We start from the raw sequence: 16,671 nt of genomic DNA, 5'->3' as shown, positions 1-16,671 counted from the left end.
CTTTGAGACACCTTAGCTGTTCATTGATTGCTTTTTCATATGTGCCTTGACCGCGGGCCTTCAGCAGACCGAGTGACCCCTTGCTTGAGCCATCAACCTTGGGTCCAAGCCAGTGAGCTTTTTGCTCAAACCAGATGAGCCCGCAATCAAGCTGGCGACCTTGGAGTCTCAAACCTGGGTCCTCTGCATCCCAGTCCGACACTCTATCCACTGCGCCACCACTGGTCAGGCTGCATTCTCATTTCTAAAATAAAAAGTTTATACAGCAATGCTTGCAAAGTTTTCCTCTGACTGTAATGCTGGTTTCACTTTAATTGTAAACTATGGAAATGATCCAACTCTCAGACCTTTCAAAATAATAATTAGGGATTTCAGCTTAAAGCAATAAACATTTCATCTTGGGTTTTTCTTTTGTGTATGTGCACAATATAAATCTTAATATATTTTCATGTGCTAATTGGTGACTAAGTAAGATTGGGGGTGGGGTGGGGGGGGGGGGAGAATTTCAGTAAACAGATCATCCCAAAAGGCAGAGAATAACAGTTTTGACTTGTGTCAACTTAAAGAAGTTTAGGGAACAGAAGAGATTCTGCTGAAAGGAAAATTCCCAAATAGAATCCACAAGGCAGATGATTTAGTTTGTGCCCTCTGGATTTATAGAACTTATTGTGTTCCATCTGGCAAGTGGAGGATCCAGAAATGATGTGTTTTGCATTAAAGGGGAAAGTAGCTGACGTGCTGTGGTATTTATCTTCATGGGCAGCTCTTCTGGGTCCAGCTTCCAAATGGACTGTTGAAATATTAGCCCCATGATTCATTGCTATTTTAGGTACCAGTCACCACGGGACGAATCATGTCTCTTTCAGCCAGGTCTTCTATGGTAATTATTTGAAAACAACCAATTTGAATATTATTGCTACTTTCCCACGTCTGAATGGTGAATGATATTTATTTTATTTATGCTCAATTAAATGGCCTTGACATCTTTTAGAAAGATGAAGCCTTATCCTAAAATTTGAGTGGTTTGGGTTTACTTCAATTGACCTGATGAGAAATAATGATCTCATTTGACTTGATCAGATGCAACCATTTTCTCATTTTCTTCTATTTTAATCAATAAATTTATAATTGCATCATTTGTGACAACACACTGACTTTTCAATAACTCTTGCAAGTACCTTCATTAGCATTTATAATTACAAAGGGATAATTCTTTGCTCTGTTATAATTTTTACTTAAAGCTGTATATGAATCATTTGTAGTGAAACTTCTTTATCATAAAAGTTACCTTTATCAATAAAATAAATTTTTTTTTTTTCTTCACTTTTCTGAAGCTGGAAACGGGGAGAGACAGTCAGACAGACTCCCGCATGCGCCCGACCGGGATCCACCCGGCACGCCCACCATGGGGCGACACTCTGCCCATCAGGGGGCGATGCTCTGCCCATCCTGGGCGTCGCCATATTGCGACCAGAGCCACTCTAGCGCCTGGGGCAGAGGCCACAGAGCCATCCCCAGCGCCCGGGCCATCTTTGCTCCAATGGAGCCTTGGCTGCGGGAGGGGAAGAGAGAGACAGAGAGGAAAGTGCGGCGGAGGGGTGGAGAAGCAAATGGGCGCCTCTCCTGTGTGCCCTGGCCAGGAATCGAACCCGGGTCCTCCGCACGCTAGGCCGACGCTCTACCGCTGAGCCAACCGGCCAGGGCAATAAAATAAATATTTAATGGCCATGAATTCTTACTTTTTTATTTTCAGGATATTTTAAACCATTGTTGAATTCTAAAAACACTTATAGCTATAGAATACTATAATTTTGCAACTCATTAAAGGAACTTAAGAGATAATTTAGATGCTGTATTTTACTGATGAGGAAACACAGCCCAGAGAATTGAGATGGCAAAACCCTTAGCATTCTCTAGGCTGATAAAATGAGGAAAAACAAATAAACAAAAAACTAGAACTCCCTTGATCAATATGTTGCTTTTTAAAAAAAGGTTGAAGATATTTCCAGTGGATAACTTCATAAAGGAATACCAGAAATATCATTCCAGGAAGTATGTTACATTGATTCATTTATATTCCCCAGAAAGCTAAAAAGCTGACATTTGCCCCAGGATTTAAAGTGAAAAATAATTTTAAATGTTTTACATTTACTGAACCGATTTACTGGCATTGACCAGGAGTCTTCGTGAGATTTTTTATTTTATTTTTTTAACCCAGCAAGAAAAATAAAATTCCAAGGATCTTTTAAGCATTTAGATTCTAATTAGAAGCTATAAACTTTGTTTGGCTATGCAAATACAAAGAAAACAATTTCATAAGTATGAAAGAATGTGTCAGAAAATGATCAAGATAATTGCCCTTTTGTCTGAGAATCTCTCTTTCTTCTGAAAAGAGAAGAGAGCCCTGGAGAACGTCCAGGAGGACAGGGCCTGGCAGCTCACAGCTTCAGGGCTAAACCGTCCTCACTAGCACAGTGCCTAGTACGGTGTAGGTGCTCAGTAAGGACCAGCTGATGAATGAACAAGTATTTCTCAATTTGAATGACCACAGTACACCTCAGTGTAGACATCCACCGCATTTTTAAGTTGTCAGTAATGCCTTTAGTCCATAGATTATTACTTAGTTTAGAAGCATCATAAATTCTTTGTAGAAGGAAAACCGTTTAGAGTGAAAACTCAGAATGAGTACTGTGACTAGCAAAAAATAAAAATAAAAAGAGAGATATTCTCTAGATAGTAGCAGAATGAGAAGGAAGATTGAGTTGTGTCTGCAGTGTGAACATTCAATACTTGACTTTTTGCCCATTTTCCAAAAATTATCCTTCTTAGAAGAGACTCCAAGAATGCTAATTTCTGTTCGCATATTTTTTTATCCCTTTTGAGCTAGAGTCAAGAAACTGTTTTCTTCCGTTGAAACCATTCTCTCACCCTCAAATGACTAAATTAAGTGAAATTCAACATGGATTTAGGACAAACATGACATTATACTCCCCTGTGGCTTTTCCTTTTCATTCCTTAAAAGGTTTGGAACATTTAACTAGGAGATTTGTTGTGAATAGTAAATAAATAAGAAAAATTATTGAAATGTGCCCACTCCTTTGGGCCAGAAACAAAAAATCTATTAAAATGTTAAAATTAAATGTTGTTTACTGCATTTCAGTTTAGCACGTACTCTCTTGTTTTATTGTCTAACAATTTTAAACTAGTTTTTTTTTTTCCTATCTCCAGTGAGTTCTTGGCTAACACATAATTGACAAGGTCTTTGATGTATTTATTAACAGATATTAAGTTAGATAGAAAACATTTTAATTACTGTGTGAATAATTCCTCTTCTGGGTCCTGTATTCACATTTTATGTAATGGAATCTCAGAGTCCAAAACTCACAGGTTCCTTTATCTTACTTGGGGGTTAAACAGTACAATTTTTTACTTTATTTTTTGGGGATCAGGATTCTCTTGGTTGCAACTGACAGAAACTCATGTTGGACTAATTTAGATAAGAATAGTAGATAGTAGAAATATAGAGTAGATCACCTAATAAAGAATTGATTGTTCAAACTGGGAGAAAGGAAAAGATTGAGAGATGGGTACCAGAAACCACCTTACAGCTCTCTCTCTCTCTCTCTCTCTCTCTCTCTTTCTCTTTTTCTTTCTCTTTTTCTCTTTCTCTATATCCTTTCCTTCATCCCTCCCTTTATTCCCATCTCTTCCTCCTCATTTTCTTTTTATTTCCTCATGTCTGTTTCTCTCTCTCATTCTGAATTTTATTATTATTCTTTTCCAAAGCAGCAAATAGCCTTCCCCTTCTCAGAAAATATAGGCGCTGATCCCATCTAAGTTGCATTTCATTTCTCCAGTGAGAGGTCGGAAAAATCTCGAGGAAAGCCTTGTTAGGGTCTGATGATTGGATAAGCTTGCAACTTCAGACCAATCACCGATGGCCAAAGTCAGGGTATGATTGATCTAACTTGTATCAGTGCTTCCCCTGGCCCAGAGGTGGGAATAAAAACTACCAGTTCCCATGGAAACTCCATTGACTACAGAGCCAGTTCTCAAAAAGCTGAGGAAGATCTTCCTGGAAAAGTAATGTTGGGGAGAGTAAAGCATAGATGAATCGTATACACTCTCTTTTTAGGGTAAGAAAGAGAAAAATCATTGATGCATATCTGTAATCTCATTGCCAGTTTAATCGTGAATCTGACAATAGTGGCATATTATTAACAAAGTCATGCTTTTCCTAGACCTTAAGTAGAGGAAGTTTACATGGAAACAGTGCTGTAGGGGAAGAATTACAGTAAGAGTGATTGTCCTTTGAAAACATCTAGAAAGAGCAGAGTGTTCCAGGGATGAGTCACGAGAGAGTAGGGGAGACCGAGGGGAACTGAGCACAGTGGAAAGACATTTACATATGTGTCCTGTTAAACATAGAGTTGTCCTTTCTTAAACACATATTCTTTGAGATTCCAGGGAAGTACTACTTTTGTTACTTGCATGGAAAAGCCATATTTATATATATATAAAAAAAACACCTACCCTGTCTTCTGGGTAGCTCAGTTGGTTAGAGTGTTGTCTTGATACACCAAGGTTTCCAGTTCAATCCATAGTCAGGACACATAACAAAAGTCAACCAATATGTATATATAAATAAATGGAATAACAAATCGATGTTTCTCTCTATCTATCTATATCTCTAAACATCAACAAGTAAAAAATTTAAGTAATAAAATTAAAAAATATACCTGGATTTCACAGTAAGGCATTTGTTCCTAAAGGAATAATTCTTAGCTTCTTGAATACAAAAGTTATTTGGTTTTGAAAGTATTTTTGATAAGACACCATATGGCTTGGACAAGATGCTCTGTAGCTATCACCAAGGTCATGGGCAGTGTGGTTTTATTTATTTATTATTTATTTATTTATTTATTTATTTAGTATTTTTCTGAAGCTGGAAACAGGGAGGCAGTCAGACAGACTCCCGCATGCGCCCTACCGGGATCCACCCGGCACGCCCACCAGGGGCGATGCTCTGCCCATCTGGGGCGTCGCTCTGTCGCGACCAGAACCATTCTAGCGCCTGGGGCAGAGGCCAAGGAGCCATCCCCAGCGCTCGGGCCATCTTTTGCTCCAATGGAGCCTCGGCTGCGGGAGGGGAAGAAAGAGACAGATTGGAAGGAGAGGGGGAGGGGTGGAGAAGCAGATGGGCGCCTCTCCTGTGTGCCCTGGCCGGGAATTGAACCCGGGACTTCCGCACGCCAGGCCAATGCTCTACCACTGAGCCAACCGGCCAGGGCCGGCAGTGTGGTTTTAAAACTTAAAAGATTTCATTCACAATATTTTTTGAGTATCTATTTTGTGTAGCACCTGGGATTCCAAAAATTATTAAGAGTTTGCAGTAGTAATGTCCTTCAGTAATATTAAAGTATGTAACGCAAAGCTAAATATCTGTAAATAATATAGAAAAAGCCTATCAAGGTGCCAAGGCTTAGAATTATCTGGGCAACCAAAGAGGAAAAACACCCAAGGCTGGTTTAGCAAGGAGAGGGTCATGGACAAGGCTGGAGCGGCGCCCACCCTCTTTCAGAAGCAATTACAGCAGCACAACCCAATGGAACTTTGTGAGATCATGGGAATGTTCTCTGTCTGTGCTGTTTCCCATTCAAATGGAAATAGCATAAAGTAGAAGAATAACATGAGGCAAAGTACAGGAGCAGGTATATGCCTGGACAGTTCTGAGAGCAAAATGCTGCCAAGTTGATGGGTATGATGAATGTTGATAAACAAAGGAACTTTTGAACTGGAACTTAACACGTCTGCAGATGGAGCGCCAGTCAAGGATTTGGCACATACAAAAGGGAAGATTACTTGAGATGGAGTAAAAAGACTAAGGAGCTAAGGAGAGACCGAAGGTGGGAAGGGAGTAGTTGCCAAGTCCCAACTGCAGTTAATGAAAATCTGAACTAGAGTGCAGTTAACACAAAGCCATGAGATACAAGTGACAGGAGAAATTAAAAAGTCTCCATGACTCATTAGATTGGAAGAGTACCCAGGAGGGAAATCACTGGTAATTTTCACTTTTGAACTGAACAATGAATCTTAATGGGAAAATACAATCAATGGCTTATGTTCTGTGAGCGACAAATTCTAAACTTGCTTGTTGAAATGTTGGGATGCTGGTGAGCTAGTCAAAGGCAGCTGATGATGCTGACATGAATGGAAATCCCTAGAAGAGTCAGACAAGGTGTGACTGTTGTAACTGCTGCAGATACTACAAACTAAAGGAAGAGAGCTTTGTATGAGAATGGTTGGCAGGTGGCATGCTAGCAACAAGACAAAGTCATGATTCCTAAACTGTACAAAGGCACCCTGAGGCACTATGTTGAACTCACAGTGGAATGATGGAATATTCTACATTTTTGAAGGAGACAGAGCAACATCTGTTGGACATTGTGCGGCATACTACTGCAAAGTTGTTTGCACCTCATTATTTAAGAAATAAATGAAACGGTTCCTTTATTTCTTTCAGCTTAAGGGCATCATGAGAAAAGTAATGCAATCCTAAGGGTGCTGTGAACTAAGAATTTTTTCAGGTGTCTGGAATAATAAAACTTAAGTCCTGAGAAATGGCCCATAAGTTTAGTAATGGAAAAGTTCCTGTAATCTTAAGGCAAAACCAGGTGCGTTCTGGAGGTTGGAGCGGAAGTGAGACTGTAGGGTTGATGAATATTGGGGTGGGGGGACGCACTGCAGCTTTGAAAACATGCTTAGTCTTCCATTTTAGGGCCAAAAAGGAAAGGAAAGTCGAAGATGTAACAAAGGTTCAGGGTTCTGGGAGGATGAGGAAAAGAGAGATGTGTTTTTACACAAAGGGAATGTGGCCAATGCAGAAGGAAGTTTGAGAGGAGAAAATGAAAGGGTGGGTTGGGTCCTGCCAATAGGTGGAAGGAGACAGGGTAGAAACCACAGGCAAGAACCTTTCACTGGGAGGGAAGAGGAGGGCACCCACGTTAAGAACCTATGACGTGATCTGTGAAGGCTTGCACGTGGGTTTTCCCTCCACAAACCCAGAAGGGAAGCTCTCTGTGTCACAGAGGGGAAGCTGAGTTTGGGCTAATGAAGAGAATGCAAGGAAAGGTCCCAAGATGTTTTGAGGCAGAGAGGAGGGAACTTGAGAAAGGTGTCCTGGTTCAGGCTGTGCTAATAAATCACCAGAGACTGAGTGGCTTAAACCACAAATAATTATTTCTTACACTACTGAAGGCTGAAAGTCCAAGTTTAAGGCACCTGCAAATTTGGTGTGTCATGAGAGCCCACCTCCTAGTTCTTGCTGGGTGCACACATGGCTGAGGGGCTAGGGAGCTCAGTGGGCCTCTTTTATAAGAGCACTAATCCCATTCAGGAAGGCTCCACCTTCGTGACCTAATCAACTGCGAAAGACGCCATCTCCTCACATCATTACATTGGGGGTTAGCATTTCAGTATATGAATTTGAGGGTAGGAGACACAGACATTCAGTCCATAACAGAAGGCTTCTTAAAAATTGTCTCCATCATCCTTAATAATTCTAGACAGTACTTCTCAAACTGTAATATGCATAAATATCTCCTGGGAATCTTGTTAAAATACAGGTTTTGATTTCAAGTTGATCTGGGATAGAGTCTGAGAATTTGCATTTCTAATGTGATCGCTGGTGATGCCAAAGCTTCTGGGCCATGGGCCATACTTTAAGTAGCAAGATCAGAAGGCCAGGACATCGCCTCAGAGTTTCCAGGATAGTGCCTGGGAGTTAGTAGGCACTTGATAAATATTTGTTGGGTTGTGGCTAAACTGAATCATTTAGCCAAAGCGAGCAAGGGACGTGGGCACTAGTTCTGAGAAGAGTACAGAGCAAGGCGGGTGGTCTGAGAGAGGGGTAGGAAGGAAGATGGGGGACACCAGAGACAGGGACTTTTGTGGAACCTTGAGGGAGTGTGGTGCTGGCAACTGTGTGAGGCTAAAACCAAGTCAAAATAAATGTCCTGAGTGAGTATAAGCGCTGTGCGATCTCAAGCTCAGTGGCTTTGCTGACTGGCTGTTGATGTTGTTGACTGGCTATTGATGTTGTTGACTGGCTATTGATGTTGACTGGCTGTTGATGTTGTTGACTGGCTGTTGATGTTGTTGACTGGCTATTGATGTTGTTGACTGGCTATTGATGTTGACTGGCTGTTGATGTTGTTGACTGGCTATTGATGTTGTTGACTGGCTACTGATGTTGTTGACTGGCTATTGATGTTGTTGAGGATCAAGTGGAAGGAGGAGGCAGAAGGCAAGCAATAAATGTGAGCAGTTGCTGACAGAATCAAAAAAATAAGAAATTACCCCAGAATCAGATGAAAGATAGAGACAGAAACATGGAAACGGAAGTGGGAATGCGACTGATGTCAAAAGCGTTGCTGGGAGATACAGTGACAGTCTGTAGAAGGGCAACCAGCCCACCAAAAGCCCTGCAATCTGGCAAAGCGCCCAAATCCTCTGAGGCGATTTGAACATACTGATTCCCAGGCCCTGCCCCTTGGCATCTGGAGTCCATCAGCCATGGGATGTGCCCTGGAAGCTGTATTATTAAAAAGCTGCTCACAGTATTCTGATGTTGCAACCACGGTTGGGGATCCCTTGCTAAGGCTCCACGGCTCCTTGGTTACGGACAGTGGGAGAGGCGAGTCCCGGGGGAAGGGGTGGTGCTGAGTGTGCATCCTCAGCTAGTATAGTGGCATCACGGGAATCCTCTAGGAAATTTCCAGTCTTTGCACACTGTATTTAACACCTAGACAAGCTGATAAATAGCGCAACACTGTAATATTTTGTGACTTCTTTAATTGTGACAGTCATGATCAGGCAATGTCTTTTGAATGATCAAATAAGTTTCCTGCTGGCCCAAGCCCCATGGACATTTGTTCAAATTTAATCCACTTCACAGATGAGTGCGTCCGATTTTACGTTCATGTTAAGTAAATGTGGACTTGTTATTGTAATCCTGTAAGAGAATTTCTCCCGTGACTTCTTTTATTCTCTTGATAAGAGGGGGTCTTTTGAAACAGTTTCTAGAATCAGAAGGATCAAATGGCATGGGGACGTGGTAAAGGTCCCAAGCCTGATTTGACTGGGTTTTTACCCAGCTCTTTGGCCCTAAGCCAGGAACTTGAGCCCCAGGTATCATTGTCTTCCCATGTAAAAGGAAGATAATCGCACCAACTTCATAGGGCAACTCTTAGGATTGAATAAATTAGTGCATTTAAAACTTTTCACACTGTGCCCGGTATGTATAAATTATCAAGGAAAGTTTGCTGGCATTAGGATTCTATTGCCTTGTCACTGTTGTCACTACAGCTCTATAAAACTGGTGTAGTCACCCTGCTATATCTGAGGTTCTCCATCTCTGGGGAACAGTAGCGGGGTTTCACAGGAAGTCCTCATCGTCTATCTGGTGTCCAGGAAGAAGAGTTGAGTCCCTTGTTGCCTGAGCAATGAAGAAGGTTGTGTGTGGTCTTCATGTGGAATGAAGAATGAGAAAGGATTGGAAGGCAAAATGGTGCTCTCATAATTGAAAAGCTTTTATTGAGCACGTACTGAGCACTAGGCATTGTGCGGAGGGCCGAGGATATGAAAACACAGTCGCTGCCCCCTTCAAGCTTAATTTGATGAGAAAATAGATGTAAGGCAATAAAATAATTGCTTTAATGGAGATATATTAAAACTCCATGGTAGCAAAAAAGAGAATTTCTCATGTTCTTTTAGAAGTCACCCACACAAGAACAAAATCACCGATTTTGTAGACGGGTAACTCATGATCCACAAAACAATTAAACAATGGGTGATAGCTAGAAACCAAGAATTATGATTCATGGTTAATTATAGCTCACATTTGTATCATACTCATTCTATTTTAAGCTTCACAGTACCTCCAAAAGGTAAAGGCATTAATTATTTTATTTACAACCAAGAGAATGTAAGTCTTCTTGACCTAAATCATACTTCTAATAAGTCAGAAAGTGGGGATTAGAACCTGGGTCCTGTTTGTAATCTCTGCCCTGAGTGATGCTGCAGTAACCAGCAGAGTACTCTAAGGTGTCCTGTTTAATTAAAAAGAGGTAAGAAGAAGCATTTTGTATTAAAACCAAGACAATATGATGGTTTTAAATCATGTCCTCATTGCCTATAATAGATGTCTGGTAATTCTAAGTATTGTTAAATATCAGTGAGAGATTTTCTAACATGTGATACTATTGTTTGGGGGAGCAAAGGGAGAGGGTGCTTTGTCTGTGACAATGTGACACAGCAAACTGGCCTTGTCTTTCCCCAGCTTATTCAAAAACTGACGGATGTCGCTGAAGAATGTCAGAACAATCAGCTAAAGAAGCTCAGAGAACTCTGTGAGAAGTAAGCCTCCTTTCTCATTACAGTCAACATGGGTACATGAGTGTATTAAACACAAACTGCCATTTGATTCGCCTTTTTCCCCTTTTATTTCCACATTGACTTCAGAGAGAAGAAGGAATTGAAGAAGAAAATGGATAAAAAGAGGCAGGAGAAGATAACAGAAGCTAAATCCAAAGACAAAAGCCAGATGGAAGAGTAAGGAGGGAGACCCTTCTCCCCTACCTTTCACCTGGGGGTTATTTTATTCTGTATCAGAGTAACAGCTTCTTAATCCTAAAGATCCACCTGTGTAATTTCTCCTCTAATTAACCTTTCAAAAGGTCCCTTTTGGAAGGTTTTCAACCTGAAACTCAAAGAGCAGTTCAGAAAAGGACCTATTAGATAAAGACAATAAAAAGTGTCCCTTATAAAGGCTAAATACTTCTAGTAATGTCTGGCAGCCTTCCCAGCAGTTAGTGAGAACGAAGTTTGCCCTTGGGTGGATCCTGACCTCTGTCCAGAGCCAGTGCCTTGTACCTTCCTTGCAGCGGTAATAAGAATGTTGAGAGTTCTGTAAACCTTCACCTGGGAATCCTAGATTCTCAAGTTTATTGGATGCCATGTTTGTCCATCTAATGATCTACTTGTTTTCTTTTAGGGAAAAGACAGAGATGATCCGGTCATACATCCAGGAGGTGGTGCAGTACATCAAGAGGGTATGTTGGTTGTTCAAAAACAGAAGTTCAGCTGTGGGAATGGAAATATCTAAGTGGCTGCTTTATTCATGAATCAGGCAGCATCCCATCTACTACACAGAGAGTTGCTCTGAGGAGATGTGCAAAGTGGGAGGTTTAATACAGACAGAGAGAGGGTGGGACAAGGAAGTTAAAGAGTGGATTAATACAGGCCAGGCACCTTGGCTGAGGGGGAAGCAGGGGTTTTTATCAGGCTGATGACTTCACTAACGTTGACATTCCAAACTGCCTGGCTTAAAACTCCCTCATGGGAGAGGCTGAAACTTCATTTAAGTGAAGTACTAAGTCTTGGTGGGGCTTAGCGAAAGTGACTCCATTTTGGGATTGGTGTTCCTTTTTTTTTTTTTTGTATTTTTCTGAAGCTGGAAACGGGGAGAGACAGTCAGACAGACTCCCGCATGCGCCCGACCGGGATCCACCCAGCACGCCCACCAGGGGTGACGCTCTGCCCACCAGGGGGCGATGCTCTGCCCCTCCGGGGCATCGCTCTGTTGCGACCAGAGCCACTCCAGCACCTGGGACAGAGGCCAAGGAGCCATCCCCAGCGCCCGGGCCATCTTTGCTCCAATGGAGCCTCGGCTGTGTGAGGGGAAGAGAGAGACAGAGAGGAAGGAGGGGGGGTGGAGAAGCAAATGGGCGCTTCTCCTATATGCTCTGGCCGGGGATCGAACCCGGGTCCCCCGCACGCCAGGCCGATGCTCTACCGCTGAGCCAACCGGCCAGGGCCTGGTGTTCCTTTTTAACACAGTTAATCCCTCATTCCTTTGCAAACTATGTGTGAATGCTTGGCAAGCACAGTGTGCACCCCGGTAGGGAAACAGGACACCTTGTTGTATCTATTCACCAGCACTGCGAAGGCCTGCTTCACAGAGCAGGCACTCCGTGATCACTGTCTCTGCTAGTTGAATCGCAAACCTGTATATAAAAAGCCTTCACTTAAAGATAGATGTGAAGAATCACTTCCAAGTGAGAAGCCCAGAAACATGATGTCAATGGGAGATTCCCCCAAAGAACCATTTATTGTCACCAGTGGTAGAGGCCATTACATTTTTCCAAATTAACAGAAAAATGTTATTATGAAAAATTTCAAATATTAACAGAAATGCACAAAGAGTACAATCTGTTGATCACCCCCATCCTCATTCCTGTGCCCCTGTCACCCAGCTCCAATACTTACCAACAGAGTCCTACACCTATAAGAACAGTTCTTGACCAGGGTATGAAATAATTAAATATACGCCATGGATCTGAACATCTTTTAATGTTTTCTGAAAACACTTCCTTGAACCTTCAGATGACAATGACTTTCTCTGTAACTCTCTTATAGTTAGAAGAGGCTCAAAGTAAACGGCAAGAAAAACTCGTAGAGAAACACAAGGAGATACGTCAGCAGATCCTGGACGAAAAGCCCAAGGTAAACTGACCTGAATAATAACACAATAACTTCGTTTTCTTCCCATTCAATTAGAATAAGACGTCCCTTAGTTCATACGCCTTGCACATCATCTCAGATCACATCTCCCATGGGGAATTTATGTCTCTTTCTGAAGGATGGTAAAAAAAATTTTTTTAGCAATACTCAGCTTTTATTGTCGACAGGTGAGGTTTAAGAACTGCAGGTGCACAGAGCCTGGCTGCAGAGATTTGGTTTTAATTGGTCTGGGGTGTGGTTCAGGCATAAGTATTTTTAAAGCTCCCCAACCACTCTTTCCTGCCAAGATAGAAATAAGAGAAATTAGCGAGGCCTCTTCACCTTTAAATAGCTGATGTAATATTGTAATGGCACACTCTGTCCAGCAGAGGATGTCTTATACCAATATCGCCCTGGTTTTTATCTAAAAATATTCTCATAACCAGAAAAAAAAAACAAGACTTTCTTTTCCCCTGGAATAACAGTTTATTGGAGATCTACTTTAAAATTACTTATGCTTATTGTTTGGTCAAAATCAGTGTTTCATGAATATTAACTTTAAATGAACTGAATATCTATAAACTGAATATTTTAAGTTGGTAAACAGCATCTTAGTTTTAGATCATTCCACCCATTTTCATTCATCACGGAAGATTTTTCTGTTTGTGAAAGATAGGGTTTTCAGTTTTTCTGGTCTTTAATATTCAGTTTAAAATATCTACTTTAAAAGGTACTGATAGTTCATGAAAGTACTTTTTAAATCTGCAAAGCTTAAAAAGTGTTAGTTTTGTTTCATTCTATAGTCTATTTATTCACTTCTTATTGATTTCTTGCAGTTAATTCTAAATATATTTTTGTGGGGTTTTTTTTCTGCTCCTCTTTTCATATTATTACCTGTGATGTTCATTTAATATTTTTGACTCCTACAGATTTGGGCTAGGCAGTATAGATTCTGAAGCAGTAATAAAAATCCAAGCATTAATAATTACTTCAAGATGTTGTTCTATGCACCACAATCCTACATAAAATTATTCAAAATCATAGAAAGAAATGTCTTTGGCCTTTCTAGGATTGGGGAAACCTCCCTAAATCTTCCCATTAGACTTCCCCTCATTATCTTGAGTCATGTCATGAACCCATTCCAAATCCAATTATGCGCATAAGAGTGTTATTTTCCTGATTGGCTTGGATTAATTAAGACTCACTTTAAAGGGTAGAGTCCAGCTTCTCCTCAAATCCAACTGTCTGAACTAAACTGTTTTCTTATCAGAGAAATAGAAGAAAGCTAGCAGTTGGATGTGCTACTTAACAATGTGTGCTACTTAACCATATTTATAGCCAATTTTAAAATTTCTTTTCTTGGCCCCTTGGAAAGTGATCTGAAGTGTTGTTATAAATTTGTAGTGGTTCTATTGCCTTCATTTTTTAATTTTAATTATTTTTTTTACTATAAATAGCAACCAATATGATTTCTCTGGACTTAAAGGTTGCCCTTGAAGATGGTTGGTTCCATGTCAAACTAAAGCATTTATTGAGAGATGTTCTTCAGGGCTTAAAAATGCTGTGCTTCGGAACCATGACTTTGATAATAAAATGATAATGGTGACTGTTGATTTGTAAGACACAATAGCTAATCAAGGGAAATGACCGTGACAAGAAGGAGCAAGAATGAGTCCAGGAGTAAAACAATGTGATCACATGAAGGTCATGAGGAGAAAACTTTAAGCCCAGGCAGCAAATGGAGTCAAAGGAATGACCAGGCCAGCATAGCAGTCATCCACACTCCCGCCGTTGTTGGGTGTGGACTGGAAATAGAGCAGCACTGGCTGGGAAATAATCCCATTCAGTATTGGGGTGGCCTTTGAAGCTTGACACAGATATGAGGGAAATCAACAAAAGCAGAAACATAATAGAAAGAGAAGCAATTCAAGAAAATGAACCTTACCAACAGTATTATAATCGAGACACTTCCTTTCAGTCAGACAGTTAGTTGTAAAGGCTGTGTGATTTTAATGACATCTAGAAATTTATGAATTGTTCCATTACTGATGCTGGGAAAGGAAACTGAGTTGACACTGTAGAACAGTGGTCCCCAACCCCCGGGCTGCAGACTGGTACCGGTCCGTGGGCCATTTGGTACCAGTCCACAGAAAAAGAATAAATAACTTACATTATTTCTGTTTTATTTATATTTAAGTCTGAATGATGTTTTATTTTTTAAAAATGACCAGATTCCCTCTATTACATCCGTCTAAGACTCACTTTTGATGCTTGTCTCGGTCATGTGATACATTTATCAGTCCCACCCTAAAGGCCGGTCCGTGAAAATATTTTCTGACATTAAACCAGTCCATGGGCAAAAAAGGTTGGGGACCACTGCTATAGAAGGTCATATTTAAGATAGTTGCAACCTTCCTATGAAGAGGAAAGCATGAGAAATTTTGTCTAAAGTTATTGAGGGGAATAGAGTTTTTCAACATATTTTACAGGGGGGATAAGCAGTTTTCTAAAAAGAAGCCAATAATGGCTAATGTTTGGCTTACAGCAAAAATATACACTATATGGCATTATATTTCTTCTCCTTTGTCAGTTTCTTTCACCACGTTGTCAAATATTATCATTTACTACCTCTTCATCTACTTACTTAACTATTGTGATAATGTGTTCTATGTCCCTAACCTCCACCTTACCAGGGAAGAAAGCTCTCTTTACATTTTTAATTTCTCTTACTATTTTGAGCTGTTATGAATCCCAGTCTCAATCTGTATAAGATCCCAAGCCTTTGGTAACCAAGCCATTCCATTAAAGTAAAAAACAAAAAAAAAAACAAAACAAAAAAAACCCCAAATCTTAAAAAATTTTAACATGAGAAATTTGAAGAACCGGCACTGAAAAAAATAACAGTTCTAATGTGTCAAGGAGTTTTGGCTAGATGTAGAGCAAGATAGATCTGAAGATTAATTTAAAGTGTAACTTTCTAACCTTTCCGTTGACCATGCACTTATGATCTGGAAGGATCAACTCAAGTTCCCAAGATTTTTTTATCGTCCTGCAACAGAACAGTCACAAGACAGTGTGCCTCAATCAAAATCCTTTCACTTCCCTGTGGATCAAGAACTTACGTCCTGTTGGTCCGTATTTGGTAGGAGACCAAAGTTGGCCAGCCACATTGTGAAAGTTTATTTTAGAAGGTCTCACTCTGTGATATGTACCGGCACTTTTTCATATATACAGCCCGTTTTATTTCCCATGAAAGAAGAGATTCTGTGAATTTGTTTCTTTTGTATGTAAGCTTTGAAGGCATTGGGGCAAATGAAAGTAGATGATCCCTAGGAGGGAAGTTATATAATAGAGAAATATACTGCTCACGAAAATTAGGGGATATTTTATTGCTTAATATAATGCGATAACATATGCCCTAATTTTTGTGAGTAGTATATTTTGGCCCTCGTTTGACATAAAATTATATTATGCCTTCCTGTCCATGAGTCCCACTGAAATTTATTAAGTTACAAATTCTTTTTAAAAGATAATATCCAGCTTCTTTTTAGTAGGGTTCTGAATTATGGAAAGATTCAGCTGCATGTTTCCTAGTAGTGAAATATTTCTTAGTAGTGAATATATGATGTTCCCAGTTTGGTTCAAAGCATGTCTTCTATGAAATCTATAGCAGCAGAGTTCTTAAGATGGATGCAGTCTTTCAACTCAATGACATAATGGGTTTCCTGGGGATTTCCATATCTGGGTTTGCCAAAGTCAGGGTTTATGTATATGAAAGGTGTTAGAAATAACTCAGGAACCCAGCTGCGGGTGGAAGGAAGCCACTCTTTTTGTGGTTGTGTTAGACTCTGAATCGATTCATTCTGAAAAGGACATTCTGCCTTTTCCCTGAACACTTCAAAGAGATTCATTTTAACCTGGTGAAACATCGTTAATCAGGAGTTGCCCTGAGTCTGCTCTGAATATTTCAACATATATTGATCACTTAGCAACTACAGGCCCTCATTATAAAAAGAATCATCTGTTGAGGCAACTTTTTAATGAACCGTCTGCATAACCTCATGAAACAGTCGATAAATATGCAATTTACTCTGTCTCTGACACTTCATT

General features: G+C 40.4%; 1 protein-coding gene across 2 annotated transcripts in view; it reads left to right on the top strand.

The window, feature by feature from the left end:
- Window positions 1–16,671, top strand: part of PLCB1 (phospholipase C beta 1) — a 686,820-nt gene that overhangs the window by 587,938 nt on the left and 82,211 nt on the right. For both annotated transcript variants that reach the window (XM_066387177.1, XM_066387178.1), the window contains exons 28-31: window positions 10,340–10,416; window positions 10,522–10,611; window positions 11,054–11,111; window positions 12,478–12,564. In XM_066387177.1, coding sequence (XP_066243274.1) covers window positions 10,340–10,416; window positions 10,522–10,611; window positions 11,054–11,111; window positions 12,478–12,564 — 312 coding nt within the window. The remainder of the gene's footprint in view (window positions 1–10,339; window positions 10,417–10,521; window positions 10,612–11,053; window positions 11,112–12,477; window positions 12,565–16,671) is intronic.

This window comes from Saccopteryx leptura, chromosome 5 (assembly GCF_036850995.1).
Source record: "Saccopteryx leptura isolate mSacLep1 chromosome 5, mSacLep1_pri_phased_curated, whole genome shotgun sequence".
Classification (NCBI taxonomy): Eukaryota; Metazoa; Chordata; class Mammalia; order Chiroptera; family Emballonuridae; genus Saccopteryx; species Saccopteryx leptura.
This window is presented reverse-complemented; position numbering and strand designations above follow the sequence as displayed.